Source organism: Plectropomus leopardus, chromosome 12 (assembly GCF_026936395.1).
Source record: "Plectropomus leopardus strain MGB_pleo_1.0 chromosome 12, ASM2693639v1, whole genome shotgun sequence".
NCBI classification, from domain to species: Eukaryota; Metazoa; Chordata; class Actinopteri; order Perciformes; family Serranidae; genus Plectropomus; species Plectropomus leopardus.
Window position 1 is genome coordinate 2,385,702 of NC_142187.1, and position 21,366 is coordinate 2,407,067.

General features: G+C 39.2%; 1 protein-coding gene across 1 annotated transcript in view; it reads left to right on the forward strand.

Annotated features, from left to right (window-relative positions):
- Positions 1–21,366, forward strand: part of LOC121951857 (phospholipid phosphatase-related protein type 4-like) — an 80,790-nt gene that overhangs the window by 27,472 nt on the left and 31,952 nt on the right. Inside the window, exons 3-6 of the mRNA XM_088085275.1 lie at positions 4,287–4,416; positions 4,632–4,827; positions 19,482–19,539; positions 19,781–19,954. Coding sequence (XP_087941401.1) covers positions 4,287–4,416; positions 4,632–4,827; positions 19,482–19,539; positions 19,781–19,954 — 558 coding nt within the window. The remainder of the gene's footprint in view (positions 1–4,286; positions 4,417–4,631; positions 4,828–19,481; positions 19,540–19,780; positions 19,955–21,366) is intronic.

Here is a 21,366-nt window from a genome sequence, read left to right on the forward strand (position 1 = left end):
CACAGAATTTAGTATACAATTACTTCTAATTTTGTTAACCTTTCCTTCAGGGCTCATAGAAAATATGAACTATATCACCACAGTACCAGACTGTGTAAGGCCACAGTTCTAACACAACAGACATTGCCATCTTGCCAATGTCCGAAACATGATTTGAAATGGGAAGAATACACATATTATATCAAAGTTGAGTGTCTCATTAAGTATCTACAAAAATCATCATTTTAAGGATAACAGCATTTCTCCAGACTGTGTGGGCGTGGCAGATCCCATTTTTATTGACACCTCCTTGGATCCCACCTTTGTCTCTGACTCCAGCTGTGTTCCAGTGTGACACTCTGCACTGAAATGAGAGAGCTGTTGTTGGAAGCCACGGAGCGTTCCATTTCTCCATGAATTAACTAACAGTCAAGTTCATAACACATTCACTCTGTTCAACGCTTTGCTGCTCCGTCTCCGAATTTACCAACAGTCCAGTTTTTGCCAGATCTCGCTGCGGCACTCAGTGTGTGTTTCTGAACTATTAAAAGGAGCGTTGAGGGATTTCAGTTTGTAATGTTTAATTAGTATCAACTGACACCTGACTTTGAATTTTTGATTGGCTTTATATTCCATGATATGGATCAGGGATAACAACGGCCAAATCAACCCAGCTTCAGAAAACTGTGAAAAAACTAAAATGACAATATTTCAGATTTGACCGTATAAATCATAAACTGCTGCTGAGAAAAACAAACATGTGGAGTTACGCTTGCACTTCATTCACAGATCAACAAAACCTTCAGATTTAGAGAGGGGACACAGAATGATACAAATGGCCACAAATGCATTTAAAGAAAAAAAAAGACAGCTTGTTGTGTGTTTTACTCTCGTTTATGGGAAACACTGAAATGTATCCCCTTTCTATAATGCTCCTATGTCCTACTTTAAAATTATTGTGGCTGTATTTGGGGTGGTAAAACATTGGTAGCAAATATGGGCTTTATTTCACAGTTTATTTATGAATTTCATGTTTGGTCTTTGCTCTAAATGGTGTGGGTTTGTAATGGCATGTTTTCTATGATGATTTTATTACTTAAATTATGCTTATTTGTAATCTAGCAACAGCAAATAGTGTTTGTTACTTCAGCAATTAACTAAAATTGGGGACATTGATAAAATCCACCAGTTTGCAGCAAGCATTCTTATCATTCTGTGCCCCCTCTCTAAATTCAGACAATTTGCAGATATGGGAATGCAACGCAGGCGAAACTCATCGTGACTTACTTTTATCTCTAAGTAGCAGTTTGAGTCGCAGCATGGATAATTGATCAGTTAATGTGGTCAAAGCTGATCAGATCGATGGCTGAGAGGAGAAGTAGTATTTGGTGGCGCTACTTCAGTAGTACTACCAAATGGGGATGTGTTCACCAAAGCAGCCCAGCACAAATAAAAGAATTTGTGGGAAACCTTGCCACTGGCTGTTTAGTGAAAGTGATTACTAAACACTTACAGTTATGTCCAAAGTCTGGCCTGGGGGCCAATTGTAGCCCTCACACTGACTTTAAAAAGCCCTCAGCTTGTCTTTCAAAATATTTTATATGAGTAACACAATATTGGGTTATCGAGAGATCACTTTGCATTTATACTTGTTCACCTCATGATGGCAGGACAATCATACGGTTTGAAGACATACACCACACGGGAACTGCAGGCGCAACTAATGTTTTCATAAACAGATGGTAAATAATCAAACTAACTAATAAGCAAAATAGCATTTATCTAACAGCAGATATTTCCTGCAAGAGCAGACATGGCCACAGCAAAGAAGCTAAAGTCGACAGCGAGGGCTGGCTCTTTCAGGAACGTTGGAAAGTTGAATACTTTAGCAAAGATAAAACAGTTGCCTGCATGTCATTTGTATGTAATTTTCTTTTTATTAACCCAAAGGATGTGAGAAGCAGCCGACCTCTAGGTATTTTCATGTGATCTTATATGGCCCAGATCAAAACCGTTTGGGCAACCCTTTTCTACGTTAACGAAAACACAGTGCTTCTTAGTTTCTGGTGATTAAACACTAATGAAACCATGGTTATGAATATTATACACCATTTCTGCAAATAGTTGCCCCCAAATCCCACACATTGGAACTTTAATCTTTCATCTATAGACTATTTATATCAGAGAGCAAGCGCATTAGGCTCAGCCTCCTGTCTTTGCTTGTGTTTTTTTTATGTTTGTTCGTTTGTTTATTAGTTTTTATTGAATTTTTATTTGACAGCATATTTGTAAGCAACATATTTTGAAAATGAATGATTATTAATGTTTTTAAGAAAGCAGGACAGATTCACTGTATTAATGAGTATGTAAGGGTAACCTGGCCTTTACTATTATTGTTGTTGTTGTTACATAAATAATAAATAAAATGATAAAATAATATCCACATAAGTGAAGTAAATTACGCACGTAACTTTTGTTGTTTTAATTCTTGCTTTTTTTAACCTGTGGAATGGGAAAGAAGCAAGAATAATCTGAGAAAGTTATGTGTGTAATTTACTGCAAAGAGAATGGTGGCTTAGGACTTCCAGATCTTAGATTGTACCACCTGTCTTTGAAAACAGCTAAAATTGTAAGGTACTGGAATGTTACAGGGGAGAATTCAGCCTGGATGGATATTGAAAATGAGATACGCTCACCTTTCAACCCCATAGAATTTTTCTATCCAGTACTGTTATACCCAGGGGACGTCTGGATCAAAGTGCCTAAAATGTTCAGACTTAGACATAGTTTAAAAAGATAATCTTCACTGTGGCACAACCCTGAGGTATGTATCTGTGAAAAAATCTGTGTACTCAAACAGTGGCATTCCAGAAGTTTAAGTGTATAGGTGATTTATTTGAAAATGACATGTTTTTATCTTATGATAACCTTGAGGACAGATTCAAACTGGTGGGAAAGGATCATTTCTGGAAATCTTAAATGAGGAGTTGCATTGCATCTAAGCCATACAGTGTTGCTGACAGTAATGTTATAAGCCTTATGAAACTACAACTAGAAAAACACAAAGCCTCCCAATTTTATAAGATTGCCATCTCCTCTACTTGTCATGACTCTGATCATATTAAAATATTTTGGCAGGTGAACCTTGGCATTGAGATTGAATATGATAAGTGGAAAAAAACTGTGGCTGATTGTGGGAATTATGTGAGAGGCAAGAGAGAAACGTATTCAGTACAAGATATTACATAGATATTACTATACACCCTCTAAACTTTATAGAATGTAATTGTTGAATGATAATCTGTGTTGGAAAGGTAAAACTGCAACAGGAACTTTTCTTCACTGTATTTGGGAATGTGTTTTGGTCACACCCCTCTGGACTCAGATTATAAATATTTTAAGCAACTGGTTTGTTTCAGAAATCCCTTCGAGCCCAGAGCTCTGTGTGTTGGGAGACAAATCTCAAATACCTAACAGTCTGTCGAATTATTCTGAGACACTGGAAAACACCACAGGCTCTGCAGGTGAAAGAATCGGTCAATGTTATGATTCAAACTGTGTCTCATTAATGTAAATTTAGCAGATTAAATGGCAATGAGGGGAGTGGGGAGACCCCCTGGGACAGGTTTTGGGCACACCTAAATCTGGGAAATAATCCTAACTAAAATATTAGTTGCTATCTGAATGGGTTTCTGTAATGGCAGAACATTTCTGTAACGTTTTATTATGATTTTCTGTATCACTGACTCAGCCTTTACTGCCTCATCTGTTTATGTTCACTGGACTTGCGATGTGGAGTCTGCCTCAATGATGTATTTTTGTTTTATATTTCTCTATACTGAAACAGTGTGTGTCCTGTACCATGCCCGAGAAAACTTCAATAAAAACTTGAGTCCCCCACCTCGCTAATTAACTTATCAGCCTTATTCAGTGGTTTGCTTGAGATCGAAAAAAGTTCATTTTTGAGCTAGGATTATTGAAAAATAAATCTGATATGCATTTCTCATTTTGCATTGTTTCCTTTTCTATTTTTTATTTATTGTGTAAATAAACAAACGGATCTGACAGTGTCTGAGGAGGATCTCTGGTAGATCAAAACATTATATAATTAAAATAGCTGGGAGCTTTTAATACAGTGTGCAGATCTCTTGTCTGATTCTTACCTTATATAAAAGAAAAAAAACCATCAGCTGTCTGTCCATGGCTTAGGGATGTTAGCATCAATAAAAAGTCTAGTTAATGTATCCAGATCTGTGAGACAGATCTGCTGATGTAAAATCTGCTTCTCTCTCTTTGTGTGTGTATAGATTCTTATAGGAGAGGCCATTCTGTACTGCTATCTCTCCAGGAGGTCATCAGCCACACAGACTGAGGCCAACATCAACGCTGCAGGCTGTAATTTCAACTCCTACATCCGCAGGGCTGTACGCTTCATAGGTGGGAGGACACATGCATTAGACACACAGCTGATTATATGCATCTTTTCAGAAAGTGACACAAATGACAACAGTCAGCGGCTGTAGCACTAACATAATTTTACTGTCATAATGTGAGTGGACACAAAAGAAAAACACTTAAAATTCAGAGCGACACGAGGTAACATGCTCCACTAACCCACTGTTTACTATGACAAATGTATTGTTTTTTTACAGGAGTCCATATCTTTGGCCTTTGTGTAACAGCACTGATAACGGATATCCTCCAGCTGTCCACTGGTCAGCACACCCCCTACTGGTTGGATGTGTGCAAACCCAACTTGACCCACATCAACATGTCCACCTGTGATGAAGCTTTTATTCTGGAGGATATCTGCTCTGGACAGGACAGCGGGCTCATCAATGCTGGGAGGTAAGGCTGAGTTTTACACAGCCAGGGAGTGTGGGAGAGTGCATGAGTGAACTGGAGGGTGTGTCAGAGCATGTGTGTGGGTGTTTTTCCAGTGTGCATTTATGGAGTCATTTTTAATGTGAAACACACACACGAACACGTGTACACGCGCGCGCTCACACACACATACACACACACACACACACACACACACACACACACACTCACACACAGGGTTTGTGTTGTAGCTTGCAGCCCTAGACTACTTTCCTCTGTTGTTATGGTTACAAGTCTTCTCTTGGGACATGTACTGGAATGTAGAAAATAGGAGCTGAATAGTAGCATCATCACAACCAAGGTCATGTGCTGCAACATGGACTGCTCTACCATGACCAGATTGCAAACAAAGTATATTAAGATGACATTAATGACTTGTGTTACAGCTCATTTAAAACTCTGGTTTGCTGCCTGCCATTTTGAGTATGGCATTTCGGCTATTTTCATTTTGGGTTTAGTGTTGCCAACTCCTCTGTAAGAAATTAGCTATCGGCTCTCCCAAAAGCAGAAGTAGCTAGATGATGTAATCAACTATTTGCATAAGATGAAATTCTGAGAGAGGCAAAACTAATAGAAAAGGCTGACCAGGTAGTCTACAAACTAACTATTTATGTATTTACAAAGTTGTTTTTGTTGCCATATAACTATAAAGTTAGCTTTTTTTTCCCTTTTTGCAGCTTTTTATTGTGACCTAATGAATGCAGAGCAAAATAAAAACGTGGTCTTGTAGCTTATGTTTGGATAGAGGAGGAGAGGGACAAGAAACTGAGTGTGTGAGTGAGACTGACTGAGACAGAGAGAACTGTGTGAGGGATTTTGGGGTGTGAAACTAAAAAAGAGTGAATATTTAAACAAATATGTAATGTCTCTGCTGTAACTGTACAAAATCATCGTCTGTGATTCGTCGTAAACTGCACACACTGATTCATTTGCAGGGCAGGCAGCTGTTGCTCAGAGTGGTCACAGAGTGCGCTGCAGGTTGGGACTGCGGGGCTGCTGGTCAGACTGGCTGCATGAGTGCTGTGTGAGTGGTGAGGAGGAGACGGCAGCCGCCCTCTCTGTACTCGGCTCTCGTGAGCGCAGTTGTAACGTGAACTGCAGTACGGTACATGTTAGATGCTTTTTGCAGACCTTTGTCGACACAGTCATTCCCCAAATGACCAGAAAAAGTCACTAGATTTGTTGCCGGTCACTTTTGACTAATTAAGTTGCAGACGGGGTCTGAAAAGTCGCTAGATATAGCGACAAAGTCGCCAAGTTGGCAACACTGTTTGGGTTTTTTGGAGTCAGAAGTGACCATATTTGGATGAGAGGTTGGAGCTATGGAGCTCCAATAATACATATGCAATGCATCATATTTGTGGCACTGTGTTTTTTAGCTTGATTCGCTGACGCTGTGCTAGTTATGTGCGCACAGAGACACAATTGATGCTGATAATAGGCACAAATATTTTAATGACCAAATACAAACTTTAGATGATGCTCAGTCGTGGCAAGTAGTAGACACACACAAGCCGATGACAACGTATCGTTTAACAACATTAACATGCACTTGAACAACACGAACTGTGAGTCGACAATAATGTTGCTGGTCACGCTGTTGCATTGTTGTTTGTAGTGTGTGTGTGTGTGTGTTTGTAGTGCACACAAGCTGGCGATGATAGCAGGTTGTCCATTAATGTAAGGCAGTTGGTTCAGTCCTTGGCTCCTCCCAACCACATTTTAAGTGTGCTTGAGGAAGACACTAAACCCAAAATAGCTGCTAATGAGTGTGTATCTAAACAAAAAATGTGCATCACTTTGTCAAATGCTTAACTGATGTACTATGATGTACTATAGCCAGATTTTTAAGAAATCCAAATATTTTAGCTTTAATTTTAGCCCCCTCTTCCTCAGTAGATGAGTGCGTTTGCTCCATTCCATTCAGTCAAACAATATAAACTCACAAAAATTTCAAGAAAGCTCATATACTTAGGCTGTGTCAAACCCTACAAGCAACACAGCAGCAGTGTACACATTATCAAAGAGTCGCTGTTGAAGTGTCACTCAGGTGCTCGGTAATGCAGTTACATTGTCACAGGGTTTGTGTGTGTCTGCTGCTTGCCACAAGCACCTTGACTGAACATGAACATGAATTTGTCCTAAAAATATTTAGGCATGTGATCAGTGTTAGAGACCCATTTTAACATCACATTTCACCACCACAATGCATCCCTGTGTGCACCATAAATTACATGAAGCTTGTGTAGCATCTGTTTACTAAGCCAAAAAACACATCACACTGCTGGAAACAAAAACCAAACTATAAGTTGGCGCCTCACAGCTTCACTGAAATGCTGAAAAAAATTAAGGTCAACTCAACTTTTGTTTGTGGCTCAACATTCAGCAGTCAGCAGTGACAAGTGCTGGCTGTCAGTTTGTAGTTTCGTCTCACCTGCTTACATTGAAAATGAACACAGCATTATGCCTGTTTCCTTTATGTAACAGAGAAATACAAACATATTCCCTCAGACTTCAAGTTTCTCTCTTTCGTTGTACTAGCTTAAGTGCCTTGTTACAGAATCATAAAACACACTTTATTTAAACTCAACAGAAAAAAATAAAACATACCAAAAATAAACTATGTAGAATTGTGAGTCAGCTGGTTAATAAGTCCACTGTTCCAACTATCACCAACTCTGCTGTGTTCAAAATAAACTCTTAACCTTCAGAGTCTTACAGCTAAATTCCACTATGTCCATCAATGCCGAGTTAAGGCTATTGCACGGCACTGCCTCTGGAGCCAATCACAGACGTTCTAAACGATGCTTGAGAGCAGTCGCACCTTGGAGTATCTAAGCCAAGCCCCTAGGAAGTGCACCACGCTCTGATGTGGCCGAAAGTGGAACTATAGCGTAACATGATGCACACTGGCACAGAAAGACTTTTCCCCATTTGCCTAACATTGGGAAAGAGACCTCCTTAAATCACTTTCCAGAATGCATTTCTTAATAGCCATTAATAAAAACATTAAGTCCTAAAGACGAAAAATGTGCCATTTTCCGAATCAAAACTGACAGCACCACTGTCGCTAACTGCCGATTAGCTGCTATTGCTAATAAGCTAAGATACTACGAGACGGAATGCCCGTAAACGAGCGCTGTTCGCTTCGAGCACTCGGGTAATTTGTGTGAGCGAGCCAGTGAGTCGGAGTCAGTGCTTGGGTACACTTGGCCGTGTTTGGCTGTCGTTAATCACTACTACGTATGCTCTATGGGCCAGTAGATCTGAGTATTTTACACTTTTCTAAACCCGGAAAGTTTTCAGTTTTCTCTGCTTCATGTACCACTGAGCAGCTCTCATAGAAATGAATAAGGCCCCGCCCCCATGGCTGTATCCAGATCTATAATAGATCCATGGCCTCAGCAGCTTCCCAAATGCGGTTCCCTGCTGTGCTCCAAGGAAAATACAAACAAAGTCTATTCCTGCCAGAGGCGGACAGCAGCCACATCAAGCCACGCAGATCAGATTGTACCAGGCAGGAATGCGGTCAGTTTTCAAAATAAAACTGTTAAAATCTCCTACATATCTATTTTATTGAATTATTAATTAGTTATCTGTATAATTATTAAGATGAATAATGTTTTTGACAAAACAGCCACAAATCTTCATTCTGTTTTATGTTTAACTGGATTGTGATGCTGATCTGTAATGTAATCTGTAAAACCTACAACCTGTGTTGTAGGCTGCAACAAAGTGGGTAAAAACATCAATAAACAGAATTTAAACAGGCAGAGAAGGTAAGTATTTATATGTGTAGCCTACTCAGCCATGACAGAATCACAAAAATCAAGGAACAATGACCACAAAATCAAGGGAAAATGACAAAATAAGCACAATCTCAGCAAGTTTACAGTATCTGCAGGACACTCCTCTTCTGAAAATCTCTTTTGACATTGTATCATATTTCTAAATACTCTGATGTATCCTGGTAATATCGTGATACTGTCCAGGCCTACTTACTTGCAGCTGGAGCTGAAGGCTGCTGTCATTATGCTGCTCTCACTGTTCTGTAAATGCCACTTCAGCTGTGGAGACCACAGTTTTCCTGCCCACTCCATTGTCAGATGCAGTGGCAGCTTATGCACCCATGCTTTTAATCCTGTCCCCCCACATGCATGGACTAAGAATGCTGGGAGCTTGTCCTCTATGCTTAACAAACCTTACTGATCACTCAGCACAGACTTGCTTGTTTAATATGGCAAACTATATCAACATAACACTGCAGGAAAGATGATGCTTCTGTATGCAGCCTGCATCCCTGTCATTCACTGAGCATCATTTTCACCTCTCAGCTGATTGCAGCTTGGTACCTCAAGTATGTGGAATGTGTTTAATGTTAATTAATGCAGGTTATTGAAAAGAGAAGAGAGAGTTTTTGTTCCTCAGATCCTCCAATCATTATCTAAACCTACTTTCCCCTCTTAGAATTTCTAACAGCGGTGCTAACCATTGCACCACTGTGCCTCCCCCCACACACACATCCACTTATCGATAATGGATCAGATTCATGCTACCATACCATCTTTTTTAAGAGCTCAGATGGAGTAAGTGGCTGCCGGGTCTCACTTGTAAAAAACCCATCCAGTATCCGTCTGTGCATATGTACTGAGCTTGTACTGTGTTTGGTAAAAGATCTCGTGTTTTTCCATGTCATCTTAGTGTCACTCGAACCTGGACTCTTTTATCAGCTGGGGGACTCTTCCTGGTTAAATAAAGGTTAAATAAAAATAAAGACGAAATAAAAATAAAATGCAGCAGCAGACACCGGCTCTGAATGGGGAACAAAAAAGACGCTGGCCGGAGGTGGACACAGGCCCTGCAGAGGTGAACCTTCATCCGAAGTTTTTTACCCAGGTTCATCCTGAAAAAGACAAAGCTTTTGACAAGCAGAAAGTATCCATGTCTTTTGCAAACAGGAGGTTTTTTTTTTAAAAGAGACAATGCATGTAACAAGCATTAATTGACACACTGTCTCTGAATGCCCATGTGTGACGCAGAAGGGTACCTGGCTCATCATATTTTGTTGTGTAGGGACACTGGTCAGGGGGGTATTCCATCAACACCACTAAAGAAATCTGTGCTTAACTGCAAAAGCCTCATTTGACCTAACATCAACCTCTACTTAAGGATCATACCCTTCCACTAACACAGTTCAGCCTTGTCTCATCGGCGTTAACTCTAGCCAGGCTGGAATGAGCTTCAACTCAGTGCCCACATGGAGTACAGAAGCAGCCCCAAACAGTGGCTAGTTGAAAAGAAGATATAATGATGCAAAAGGACGGTAAAACAAGAGCCATGTTCTTCTCAGTGGCAGAAGAAACCTGCTGATGGAGCTCTACGAAGAATATAAGCGGTATAGAATCAACAGGTTGTGTGGGACAGCTTGAGAAAAATGCTGACAGACTAAATGCACAAGTTAAACAAGACTACTTCTTTTTGTGTGTGATGATAAATGAACAGTCAGAGAGGCTACAGTCAGACTGTGGCTGTATTATCAGTAGGCTAGATCATATCAGATGTGTTTAAAATGACTGTGTGGGCTTCCTCAGGAGAACAGACATACACACACTGCATTTGCTGTAATTAGCTTAATGAGGTCTGTGAAGCCTGTCTGATTTAACCCATGGCCAGTCTTTATTATGCTGTTACATCTCAACAGGAACCCAAAATATAGAACCAAAGAAGAACATCGCTACAAGTGAAAATGAAATGCGAAAACATTTTCCAGGGTGGTAGTAGCCTAATATTAAATGTGAAATGTACATCTTAAAATTGTAACTGAGCCGTAAATATACCATTTTGGCCATTTAAAATAAAAGCATAACTCATCAATGGTGTGAGGTTGTCACTATAACCTTGTGCAGATTTAGTAGCTAATAACAGATGTTAGCTGAGGCCGCCCAGTTAATATTATGATGAGCCTTAACAGCCAACTCACTAATGGTGTAAAGTAGACAAACTAATACAAAGATGACAATAACCACTACAAACTGCAATGTTCTGAACAGACACATTATGAACACTATTGAATAGTGATGTTTGCATTTTGGAACATGAAATAGTAAACTTAACTGCAAACCAAGGTCTACTCAGTCCATCACTATGCGTGATGGGAAAAAGATTGGTCTATACAAAAATCGATTGGCTTTTTAAAACAGTAAAAATGTTGACACATGATTTTTTTAAAAAACGATGTATTACGTTCTTTGGAACTAAATCAAACAGGTACATTCATGCTCGGTCACATTGTGAGAAAAACATCTGAAACATGACAAAAGCATTAACTTTAATAATACCACAAAAGTGATCCCCGCAAAAAAAAGGGCCGCTGGTATACAGAACTGTCTTTTGGGATTCTTTGACATGCAGCCAAACTAGGCTTGACAGTTATCCTGCAGCAGAACAGGTTGGTTCAGCAGGATGAGTTACCATGGTTACTGAGCTGGGACACATAAGCCAGGTTCATCAAGCAATCAATCAGATTTATATAGCACCTTTCAAACCAGTCGAATGCAATTCAAAGTGCTTTTAAGTCTGATTGAAGAGACAAAAACAAGAACAACATAGGGAAGAAGCAAAACATGATCTTAAAAATTCATCTTTATGAGACCCGACATAAAAGCCAAACTAAAAAGATCGGCTTTTAGTTTACATTTAAAAGTACAAATATTTGCAGCTCTTCTCCGGCAGGCTGTAACAGCATTTTGGAATCACCAAATATTTTAGTTTTACTCTGTGGAACAGCTAAAAGAAGTCGGAGGATCTGAGGGGCCTTCTTGATTCATAAACTAAAAGCATCTGAAATGTAGTCTGGTGCAAGGACATGCAGTGCCATATAGACTAAAGAATGAATTTAAGTCAGTGTGAAAACTAACAGGCAGCCAGTGTAATGTTTTTAAACAGACGTAACGTGTGCTCTCCCTCTCATTCATGGAACAGATCTCTCACTTGAGACTGAGACGTGAGACTTATCAAAATAAGATAGGCTTTTCCTTCATCCACTTTGATGGAATACCCTCTCAGTTCTGGTATTTGACTAGTTGGGAATTAGAATGTGTTGTAAAATAAGCTTCACATTACAAAATTCATAAGCGTAAATCAGACAACAAGCTGGCAAGACAGGACAAAATAGACTCTGCTTGGTTTTTAGGGCCTTTGCACCAAAGTGCCAGGGGTCACTCAGTCTTCAGTGTGGAAAGTGCAAGGAAGCCATTGTTTTTGTAGATATCACTTTATCTGCCGTGCAAATGCATTCTTAGAGGCTTGGAATGCGCAAACACTCAAGAATATTAGCACACATGTCAGAGCAGGTAAAAACACACAAACAAACTCCAGAGCTGGGACGAAGCAGATTTGAGGGCTATGAAATTTGGTTAGATCAATGCTCTCATCTTTAAGACCACATGAAAATTTGATTTTGCATTATTTCTGCATTATTTTTTTATTTTACAAACATGTTTGTGATTTTAGAATGCAGAAAAACTCATGAAACGTTGCACTCATGTTCAAACTAGGAATTATTTTGATTTGATGTACTTTTATTCTGTGAACGCATTTTTGGGGCCATTAGGTATACTTGAAAAACTTGTGAAGACCTGTAAACACTGTAAGAGTATACATCGGTATGTGCAAGCTCATGTTGCGACCCCTATTGCATGGCAAACAGATAACCAAAAGACATAAACACCACCAGGTGGGCATATTTTAAAAGGATAATCACCACACCGTAAAATCTTATAGACAGTATGTATAGCTGCTCCTATCACAGAGATCAAACTTGCCTAAAAATCTCTCACATTCCTCCCTTTTGACACAAAGTGTCGACACAGTATTTCAGAACGACTTACAAACAGATGATTTACTGATTAAAATGAAAAATGAAAACAAAATAATTCACCACAGACTGTACAAGACAAAAACATTAAAAAACAGCATGCAGCCAAATCTTGCATTCAAATAAACATTAAATTATTCAAAATATGGACGAACAAGAGATAAATAGAAAATAAAACATCATTATACACTTTCTTCATCTAATTCACTTTCATTGTATGGATTTCCTGGAGCCCATTCTGACATGTGGTAGATAATAGGTTCACTCTTTAATTCAGTTGGTATTTTCACATATAATGGCACCTGGTCTCCTCCAATCACTCCATTTATCAATGTATATAACAGAGCTTGCATGCAAGTAAGCGCACAGGTGCAAAAACATAAAAGAATACCAAAAACAATCAAGAAAGGAATGAATATGTTAATGGCCACAACACCCCATGGACCAAAATGATCAGTTTACCATTTGTTAAAACTGAAACCTGCTGAATCCGAAGACCCAAACGCATCACGGAGTTTCTCAAGTGCTGCAATTACATTTGTGATGTTATCAGAATTGTCCGGGATGAGGGTGACACATGTTTCGCTTGTTAAATTTAAAGTCATACATTACCCTCCCGTTTTCGCCAAGATATAATCAAGGGCCATCTCATGTTTTAACAAAGTTAACCTATGGGATTTGTCATTTGCCACAAAATACTGGAAACCTTTTATAGTTTAATTTGTAAAAGCATAAATGGAATAGGTAATGCTATCAACATGATCAGCCAAAAATGTGACACCATACCATGGGAATATCCCAATAACCCATTTTTCACCTAATGAAATTCACCAATGATATGATTCCAGGTTAGAAAATTGTGCTAATTCCCGTTTATGACTATGACTCAAAACGTGCTTCGAGTGTTGTTCTAGATATATAGGAATTACTGCTAAGTTAGTTATGGTAAGATTTAAAAAATAACAACTACCTGACCATGCAGGAGGTAAAAACAAAAATGCCTCCTTTCCACAAAGCCAGTAGAAATTACTGATTGGCGGTATGTTTAGAACTGCATTTACTTGAACAGTTTCTCCATTTTTAAAGATATTATCAGTGGGACCAGATTTAGATTGATGAGGGGTTAGACTTGCAACAGGGTTTTAACACTGTGAAACTCCCATAAATTGACCTGTACCATTTGAACACAGACAGATAGGGTGTGAAATTCTAGTGTACTCTGTATCTCCTTGCGCCCTCGATGATACCAGGTTTACACCTGATGACCTTGGATGAACCAATGGCCAGGATTGGGCCATAACTACTGTGGTGACCAACACAATGATGAGAAACGTAGTCATGATTTTGTAGCCAAAATCTTCCTTAAGTCCCCATTGGTTAAGTCGGCGCCTGTCTGGTTGAAGAAGTATCGCTTGGAAAAGGTTTGCACTGGGATGCATGAATCCACGTCTCCCTCTCAGCTACCAGGACTGCAGTTGGAGTTGTCAGCAACACCTGGTATGGTCCCACCCACCGGGGCTGATGCCAGTGCTTCCTTCGGTGGTCCTTCACCACCACCCAGTCTCCAGGGAGACTATCCTGGAGCCTGTATCCCAGCTGTCATCGGGCAGAAGGCGGGGTACACCCTGGACAGGTTGCCAGACTATCGCAGGGCCGACACATATAGACAGACAACCTTACACGCTCACAGTCACACCTATTATCCCATATGGATTATGGGAGTATTGGAAAATCATTTACATTTACCTAGACCCCAGATGAGAGTTTTCTGCACCCTTTTTTCCGCCACAATGGTTTTTCCCTTTCATCAGCTCCTGTTTGAAGCAAAGAGACATCATTAATGGAAATAATATTATTTTGGGCAGACAAGGGCATCTGCAAAACTGGGGAGGCAGGGGACAGAGCAGCTGCTTTTGGAGCAGCATCAGCAGTTGCATTTCCATGTGACGCTGGATCCTTGGATCCTGTATGAGCCTTACATTTGTATACTGCCACGGATGCTGGAAGCAGTAATGCAGACAAAAGTCAAGTCAAGTCAGTTTTATTTGTAGAGCCCATTATCACAAAACATGGTTTGCCTCAGAGGGCTTTACAGTGTAAGACATCCCTCTGCCCTTAGACCCTCACATCACCCAAGGAAAAACTCCTGAAAAAGAACCCCTGTAACGGGGGGAAAAAAAGGAAGAAACCTCAGGAAGAGCGGCAGAGGATGATGAGGGATCCCTCTTCCAGCACGGACAGACGTGCAATAGATGTCGGAAATAACAAATGAAATACAATCATGGCAAAAAGGAAAGAGAAAGAGAGAGGGGGAGAGAGGCACAGCAATAGTGGAAACAGACGCATGTCATAATACAATAACAATAGGTGTGAAATTATCAGATGAACTCTATGATGATATTGTGGGTCATTGTGGGTCTATGGTGATATTGATAAGAGTCTCATGCATATATGATGAAGGTTCTATGGGCAATTGGTTTACCTGTAGAAGTTAGAAAACCATGATTTTTCCACAAAGCATGAAAGTTATGACACACATTAAATACATATTGAGAGTCAGTGTAGACTAGAATGAAAGCACGTGTTAATGTTAATAATTCAGCTGCTTGAGCAGACACGTTGTTAGGCAGTTAAGCACTTTCAACTACACCCTGTTCAGTACATACAGCATAGGACACACAAGGGCAATCACTGGATGGATTTCTCATAGCTACCCCATCAACAAAGACAACGCAATCAGAATTAAGAATGGGTGTGCCAAACAGTGCATCACATGGTTTTGACACAGTGTCAACCACCTCCAGACATGAATGTGGTTCACCACCTTCAACTGTAGGAAGCAAAGTTGAAGGGTTAAGGACAGTACAACGTTTTAAAATGACATGCGCCATTGTTAGTAGGACATTTTGGCAGTGCAATAGCCTTGCTGGAGTTAAATGATAAGGACAACTCTTGATAAGAAGATATTCAAATGCCTACCCAAAACTGAAACTTCTTTTGGAGCTAATGGACCTAACTGCCTTGTTGAACTTACGACTCTTATAAGCAGAACTAAATTACGACAGATTTTATTGCCCGACCGACAGTTTGAGTTAACTTACGACTCATTTGGGGCAAGGAGCTGTCAACTGAGCTCCTGCAAAGACTCAAGGAGACATCAGAAGATCTCTACATCATAGAAACCGACAATTTATGTCTTTGTTACACAAGCAACATGTGACATACCCGCACATCTCCAGACTGTAAGAGAGGACCACTAACTGATTTTTGTATTCAAAGTAAAACGTACTTTGAAATGTTGTGTGGAGGTCTCATACCTGCGGAACTGGAAATTTGCTTACAAGCTGATTTTGAGGCCAAACTCACAAACACAAGCTGTGCCTGTGTGTGTGTGTGTGTGTGTGTGTGTGTGTGTGTGTGTGTGTGTGTGTGTGTGTGCGTGCGTGCCTGCGTGCGTGCGTGCGTGTGTGCGTGTGTGTGTGTGTGTGTGTGGAGGGATGTGACCTTTCGTAACCCCCTGCCAGCAGCGTGCTACACACTGAATGGACAGACTTGCATTTTGATATGCATCTCCTCTATCTGTATCTTAATTATCCTTCATTTACCCTGTATGCTGTATTGTTTGTAATCATGCAATTTGTGATTTTTTAATTATAGATTTTGTTGATAGACCTTTGGTCATATTAAGTACTTTCATACTTTGTTATATTTTGATGCTAGTACTTGTATACCTCTACTCAAATATGATCTTTAACAACCCTTAATTGTATCAGAGTGTTTTGACACCGTGGTATTACACTTACTTATTTTCACACATATTCATTATGTTTGTAAAAATGTGGTTAATACTGTTTTACTTAGTTAATGATCTGCCAAATAATTATTTGTTTTTCTCATAAGTGGTATTAATCAGCAGAGGAGAGTGTCATAGTTTCAAATATTGAGGATTTGAAGGCCTGTAGTGAATTTTATCAGCACTTTAGTAAAAAAATAAAACAGTTGAAGTGATAGAATGGAGGAGTGTATTTTTCCTGCTTTGATGGTCAAGCACCACACCTCTTCTTCAAAGGAGTTATAACCCCCGTGAAGCTGGAGGCTTTTGGCTCTTTTGGCTTTTTGGGTTTTGCGCTTTTGGACTTTTGCCTCTCTCCCCCCTCCTCAAAAGTTGTTCAATTTTTGAGGTTTCGTGGATCAACCTTGCCATGGCATGGTGGTCATATGTCGTGTTTTGCCATTAAAGAGGACATTATTGTCACTTGAGTGCCCATTCTCCGATTTACTCCAGATTTCTAATGCTTGTTAAGAGTGTGCTGCCAAGAAGACTGAAGACATATTCATACCAAAACTGAGTTACAGTTATTTCGCCCCATACTGGCAACAGGAAATAGGCCTTTTGTGTTGATGTGAGAGTGACAGTAACAGTACATTTTGAACTTTTGAGCTATATTGCAGCATCCGCCTTCATGATGCTGGTTCCGGTGCTGCATTATTGTGACTGTCATAACCTGTTGATGGTGATGTAAACCACACTGGAAATGTTTTATGTTATTAGGAGATGTTGTCTTCTTTAACATTTACTGAATTATTGTAGACCCAATGGAGTTATGGTGGACTGTTGTATGTTTTTGTGTCATATAGTTTGTGCTTTGTGAGTTTTTATTATGTATTTACACTTGCTGATGCACAAATTTCCCTCTGGAACAAATAAAATTAAAATGAATTGAACTGAAAGATCATACGACTTATATGAATTTATGACATGCAGTAACAGGATGCATGTTGAGCACATTCTCTAGTGCTACATAGTGGACTCAGGATGTGGTACACACCATGCACTCCATGCAGGATGTCACATCCTAGTCATGCATGCAGTGTCTGACAGATGCAAAAAACGCTTGGCAATGCCAATTGCCATGTCCATGCTGCTGGTACGTCTGACGCTATGGAAGTTGCAAGGACAACACTGCTTGCAACTTGAATTTTTATTTTATTTGTTTATTTATTAATTTGCACTTTTGTGTGTTGGTGATTTTGAGTCCTCTGAACTACTTGAAATACAGTGGAGTGCTTCAGTTGAGACTTTGTGGATAGAGTAGCACAGGATCAAGTAGCACCGTGCAGTTTTGTCATCCACTGTTGCTTGTGTTAATACCTGACAAATAATCTCTTGTTGTGAAGTACACAGAGCCCTTTTTATTGCATTAGATGGCACAAGCACACAGACACAGAACTCCCCAAAATCACATAAATGCTTTACCGAAATACTGCACAATGGTTGCGCTCAGCCCAAGCCTCCTGACACAGCAGCAGGCTTTAGCTAAAATGATACAGAATGTTCTGTGCTTCTCTGCACACCAGACTGCTGAGATGTTCCACACAGAATCCTGGTTTGCACAGTGACATTATCTGGAGTGTAGCAGGCATTCTCAGGATGAACCCTGAGCTCCTTCAAAATCTCAGGAAAAATCTCCTTTTACATGATTAAAATATGATTTTTTTTCTGTCATTTGAACTATATTATTTCCAGCGAAAATGTCCTCATGCAAATGTGTAAGACTGTGGCTCTTCTGTCAATATTTGCAGTTTGCAGTTGTGACAGTATTGTAGATATGACTCACTGAATGCAATTTGTTTAATTATTTTAATCACTTTTCTTTTGCCTTTCACAAGTATTTCATCCTTTGAAGCCTAAATCAATATCAGTTTTCTTATTCTGCTTCTGAGCCTGAAGCTTCTGAATTGGCCCGAACACTTTCAAAAATGTGGGGGGAAAAGTTAACAAGCAACTCGGTAAAAAATTGCAGGAAACTAGTTTATATATATATATATATATATATATATATATATATATGATATATATATATATACATATATATATTTTAAAAAACTAGAGTAAAATGTCAAGGGAAAAAGAAAAAACTTAGCAGTCATTATTTTATCTTCCTTTTTTTCGGTGGTGGTGGTGGTGGGGGGGGGTAATTGTCAGGTGATTTTCTTGTTCTTTTACAATTTTTTTGCTACAAGCCAATTTGCTCAGGTTTCAAAGGGTTAATTAACAAAACTATGCAGGCTGGCATCAAAGAACATTTAAAACATTTTTGGATCCAAGACATGCAGCCTAAATAAACATATCTTCCACGCTTGATTTGAATGTATTTGGTAACATATTTGGGGAGCTGTGTTTTTGTGTTTTGACACTGCATCTCCTGGAAAACAGTTTCTCCAAATGTGAGAGTGTCCTGGATTCTGGAAACCACAATACCTTTCTCTGCAAAACTTCTCATATTGAAATAAACATTTAAGACTGCCAATATTATCAATGCAAAAGCATTCATTCCCATGCTTCATTATAATGAATTATTAGAGAGAGTCAATACCTGGAGTAACAACATGATGTATAAACTGCCAACTTATTACCAGGATATGTACTTGCTGCAAAGAAGCAAAACACGCATCAGAGGTCGAGAGTTGTTGCCCTCCCTGATTCCTTAATGCACTGTTTTTATTAAACACCTGCTCGGGCAGGGTGACCACACACACAAGCATGCACACACACACACACACACACACAAGCACGCACACACACACACACACACACACACACACACACACACACACACACAGATCCAAGTTTCTTTGAAAGTGACTTCCCAGTTGCAGATGAATATTCAGCGTTGTCCTTTGCTGTCTGAACATGGTAATTGTTAGAAAGCACACTCTGTCTTTCTTTTGTTCTTTACAGGAAGTCCTTTCCCTCCCAGCATGCAACTCTGGCTGCCTTTGCTGCTGTCTACATCTCAGTAAGTGGTTAATATACCCCTTCTTATGTAGACCTTTAGCTGGTGATGTCATCTAAAATCTTGCTACAGAAACAGAAAACGTAGAAATGTTGTAGGCAGTTGTTGTGGTTACATTTCTAAATAAACAAGAATTAATCACACGTGAATTCAATTCGGTATCACTATCACAGGTGTGGCATCATCTGTTTTAATATCAGCATCCAAAGATGATGATTGTCTGATATGAAACTGTGTGTTTCAGATGTACTTCAACACAGTTCTGACAGACTCGGCCAAGCTGCTGAAGCCTCTCCTGGTCTTCTCTTTCGTCATGCTGGCCATCCTGGCCGGGCTCACCAGGATCATCCAGTTCAGAAACCATCCTGTCGATGTCTACTGTGGATGGTTACTGGGAGCTGCCATCGCCGTCTATCTGGTAACACAGTTAGTCATTTTTCTGAAAGTTTCTTGTATAACTTCAGCTCTCACAAAGAATGACATCCACAAAATACAGCAAAAAACAAAAAGGAAGAAGTGGTGTCATGATGAAAAGACAGAGTCACTAACAATTAATGCCACAATAATGTCCATTTTCAGTCCCGCCAGGATATTGCGATGTTGCAATTGTGACAATTAAGGCATATACCCCATACATGGGGTAGATGGAGAAAGAGATGTAGACAAGACCGGACAAGATGGAACAAAATTGAAAGAAAAAAAAAAGCACAGCAAACATACAAAAATTATCAGGCATGATGGTTTTCTTTATTGTTGTCGATATGCAAACCAGTTATTTTACTCTGCTGTGGATGGTTATTGAGGCCACTCATGTATGTGTTTAGGTGCATGCGTGTCTGCAGCAGAGACAAAAGAGAGGAGAGGCACTGAGCAAATAATACTAAGAGGAATATATATATATATATATATATATATATATATATGTGTGTGTGTGTGTGTGTGTGTGTGTGTATATATATATATATATATATATATATATATATATATATATATATATATATATATATATATATATATAATATTAATAATAATAATAAAAAAAGAGAAAACTTTAAATAGAATTAATAAATAACAAATAACACCACTAGTCAGTTGGGCTAGGTTTGCTAGTTTTCCCATTTTCAGCTAATTCCACTTTTGCACAACCTTTAAGGTTTGTCCAATCACCACAACTTTGACTATTTAAAACAGGTCAAATCTAATTTCCTCTTCCCTCTCTTAGTTTATCAGGGGACTGCTGGGTAATGATCCTGATGGTGAGGCTGCGAGGCACATGATGGTCTTTATCTCATCTGATGCTAAAACATCTATGATGTTTTGTATTCTTACTGTTGATGACTGACTTTACAGTGAGGTGGGCGTGTTTCATCCTCGTCTGCCTCACTGTTGCCTTCTAAATCTTCCTGAGTGGCTGACACATATAACAAAACTTTGGACCAGCAAAGATTTTTTTAAATATTTGTTTTAATCACTCCAATATTGACTCTGAAATCATGATGTGCATTGTATGTGATTGTAATTTTTCTTTAAGAAATAAAAACATGTTATTTTTTAAATTCTATACATGACAGAATAAAAGCCTAAATAAACTGCAACTTTCATTACATTTTTCAGCAAAGCTGCCATGAAATGAGGCATTTCAGATAGTAACAATCACAAAAAAAGCAAAATCCTAGAGGGACTGCATCTCGCCTTTGTGAAGACGTTAAGTTTTAGTCACGCAATCAGACATGAACATGCCAATCTTCAGATAATATCTGTTTCTGTTACAGCTCAGGAAGAGCCTGTTGGGTAAACTGAGAGAACATTAAACAAAATAACATCTTATGT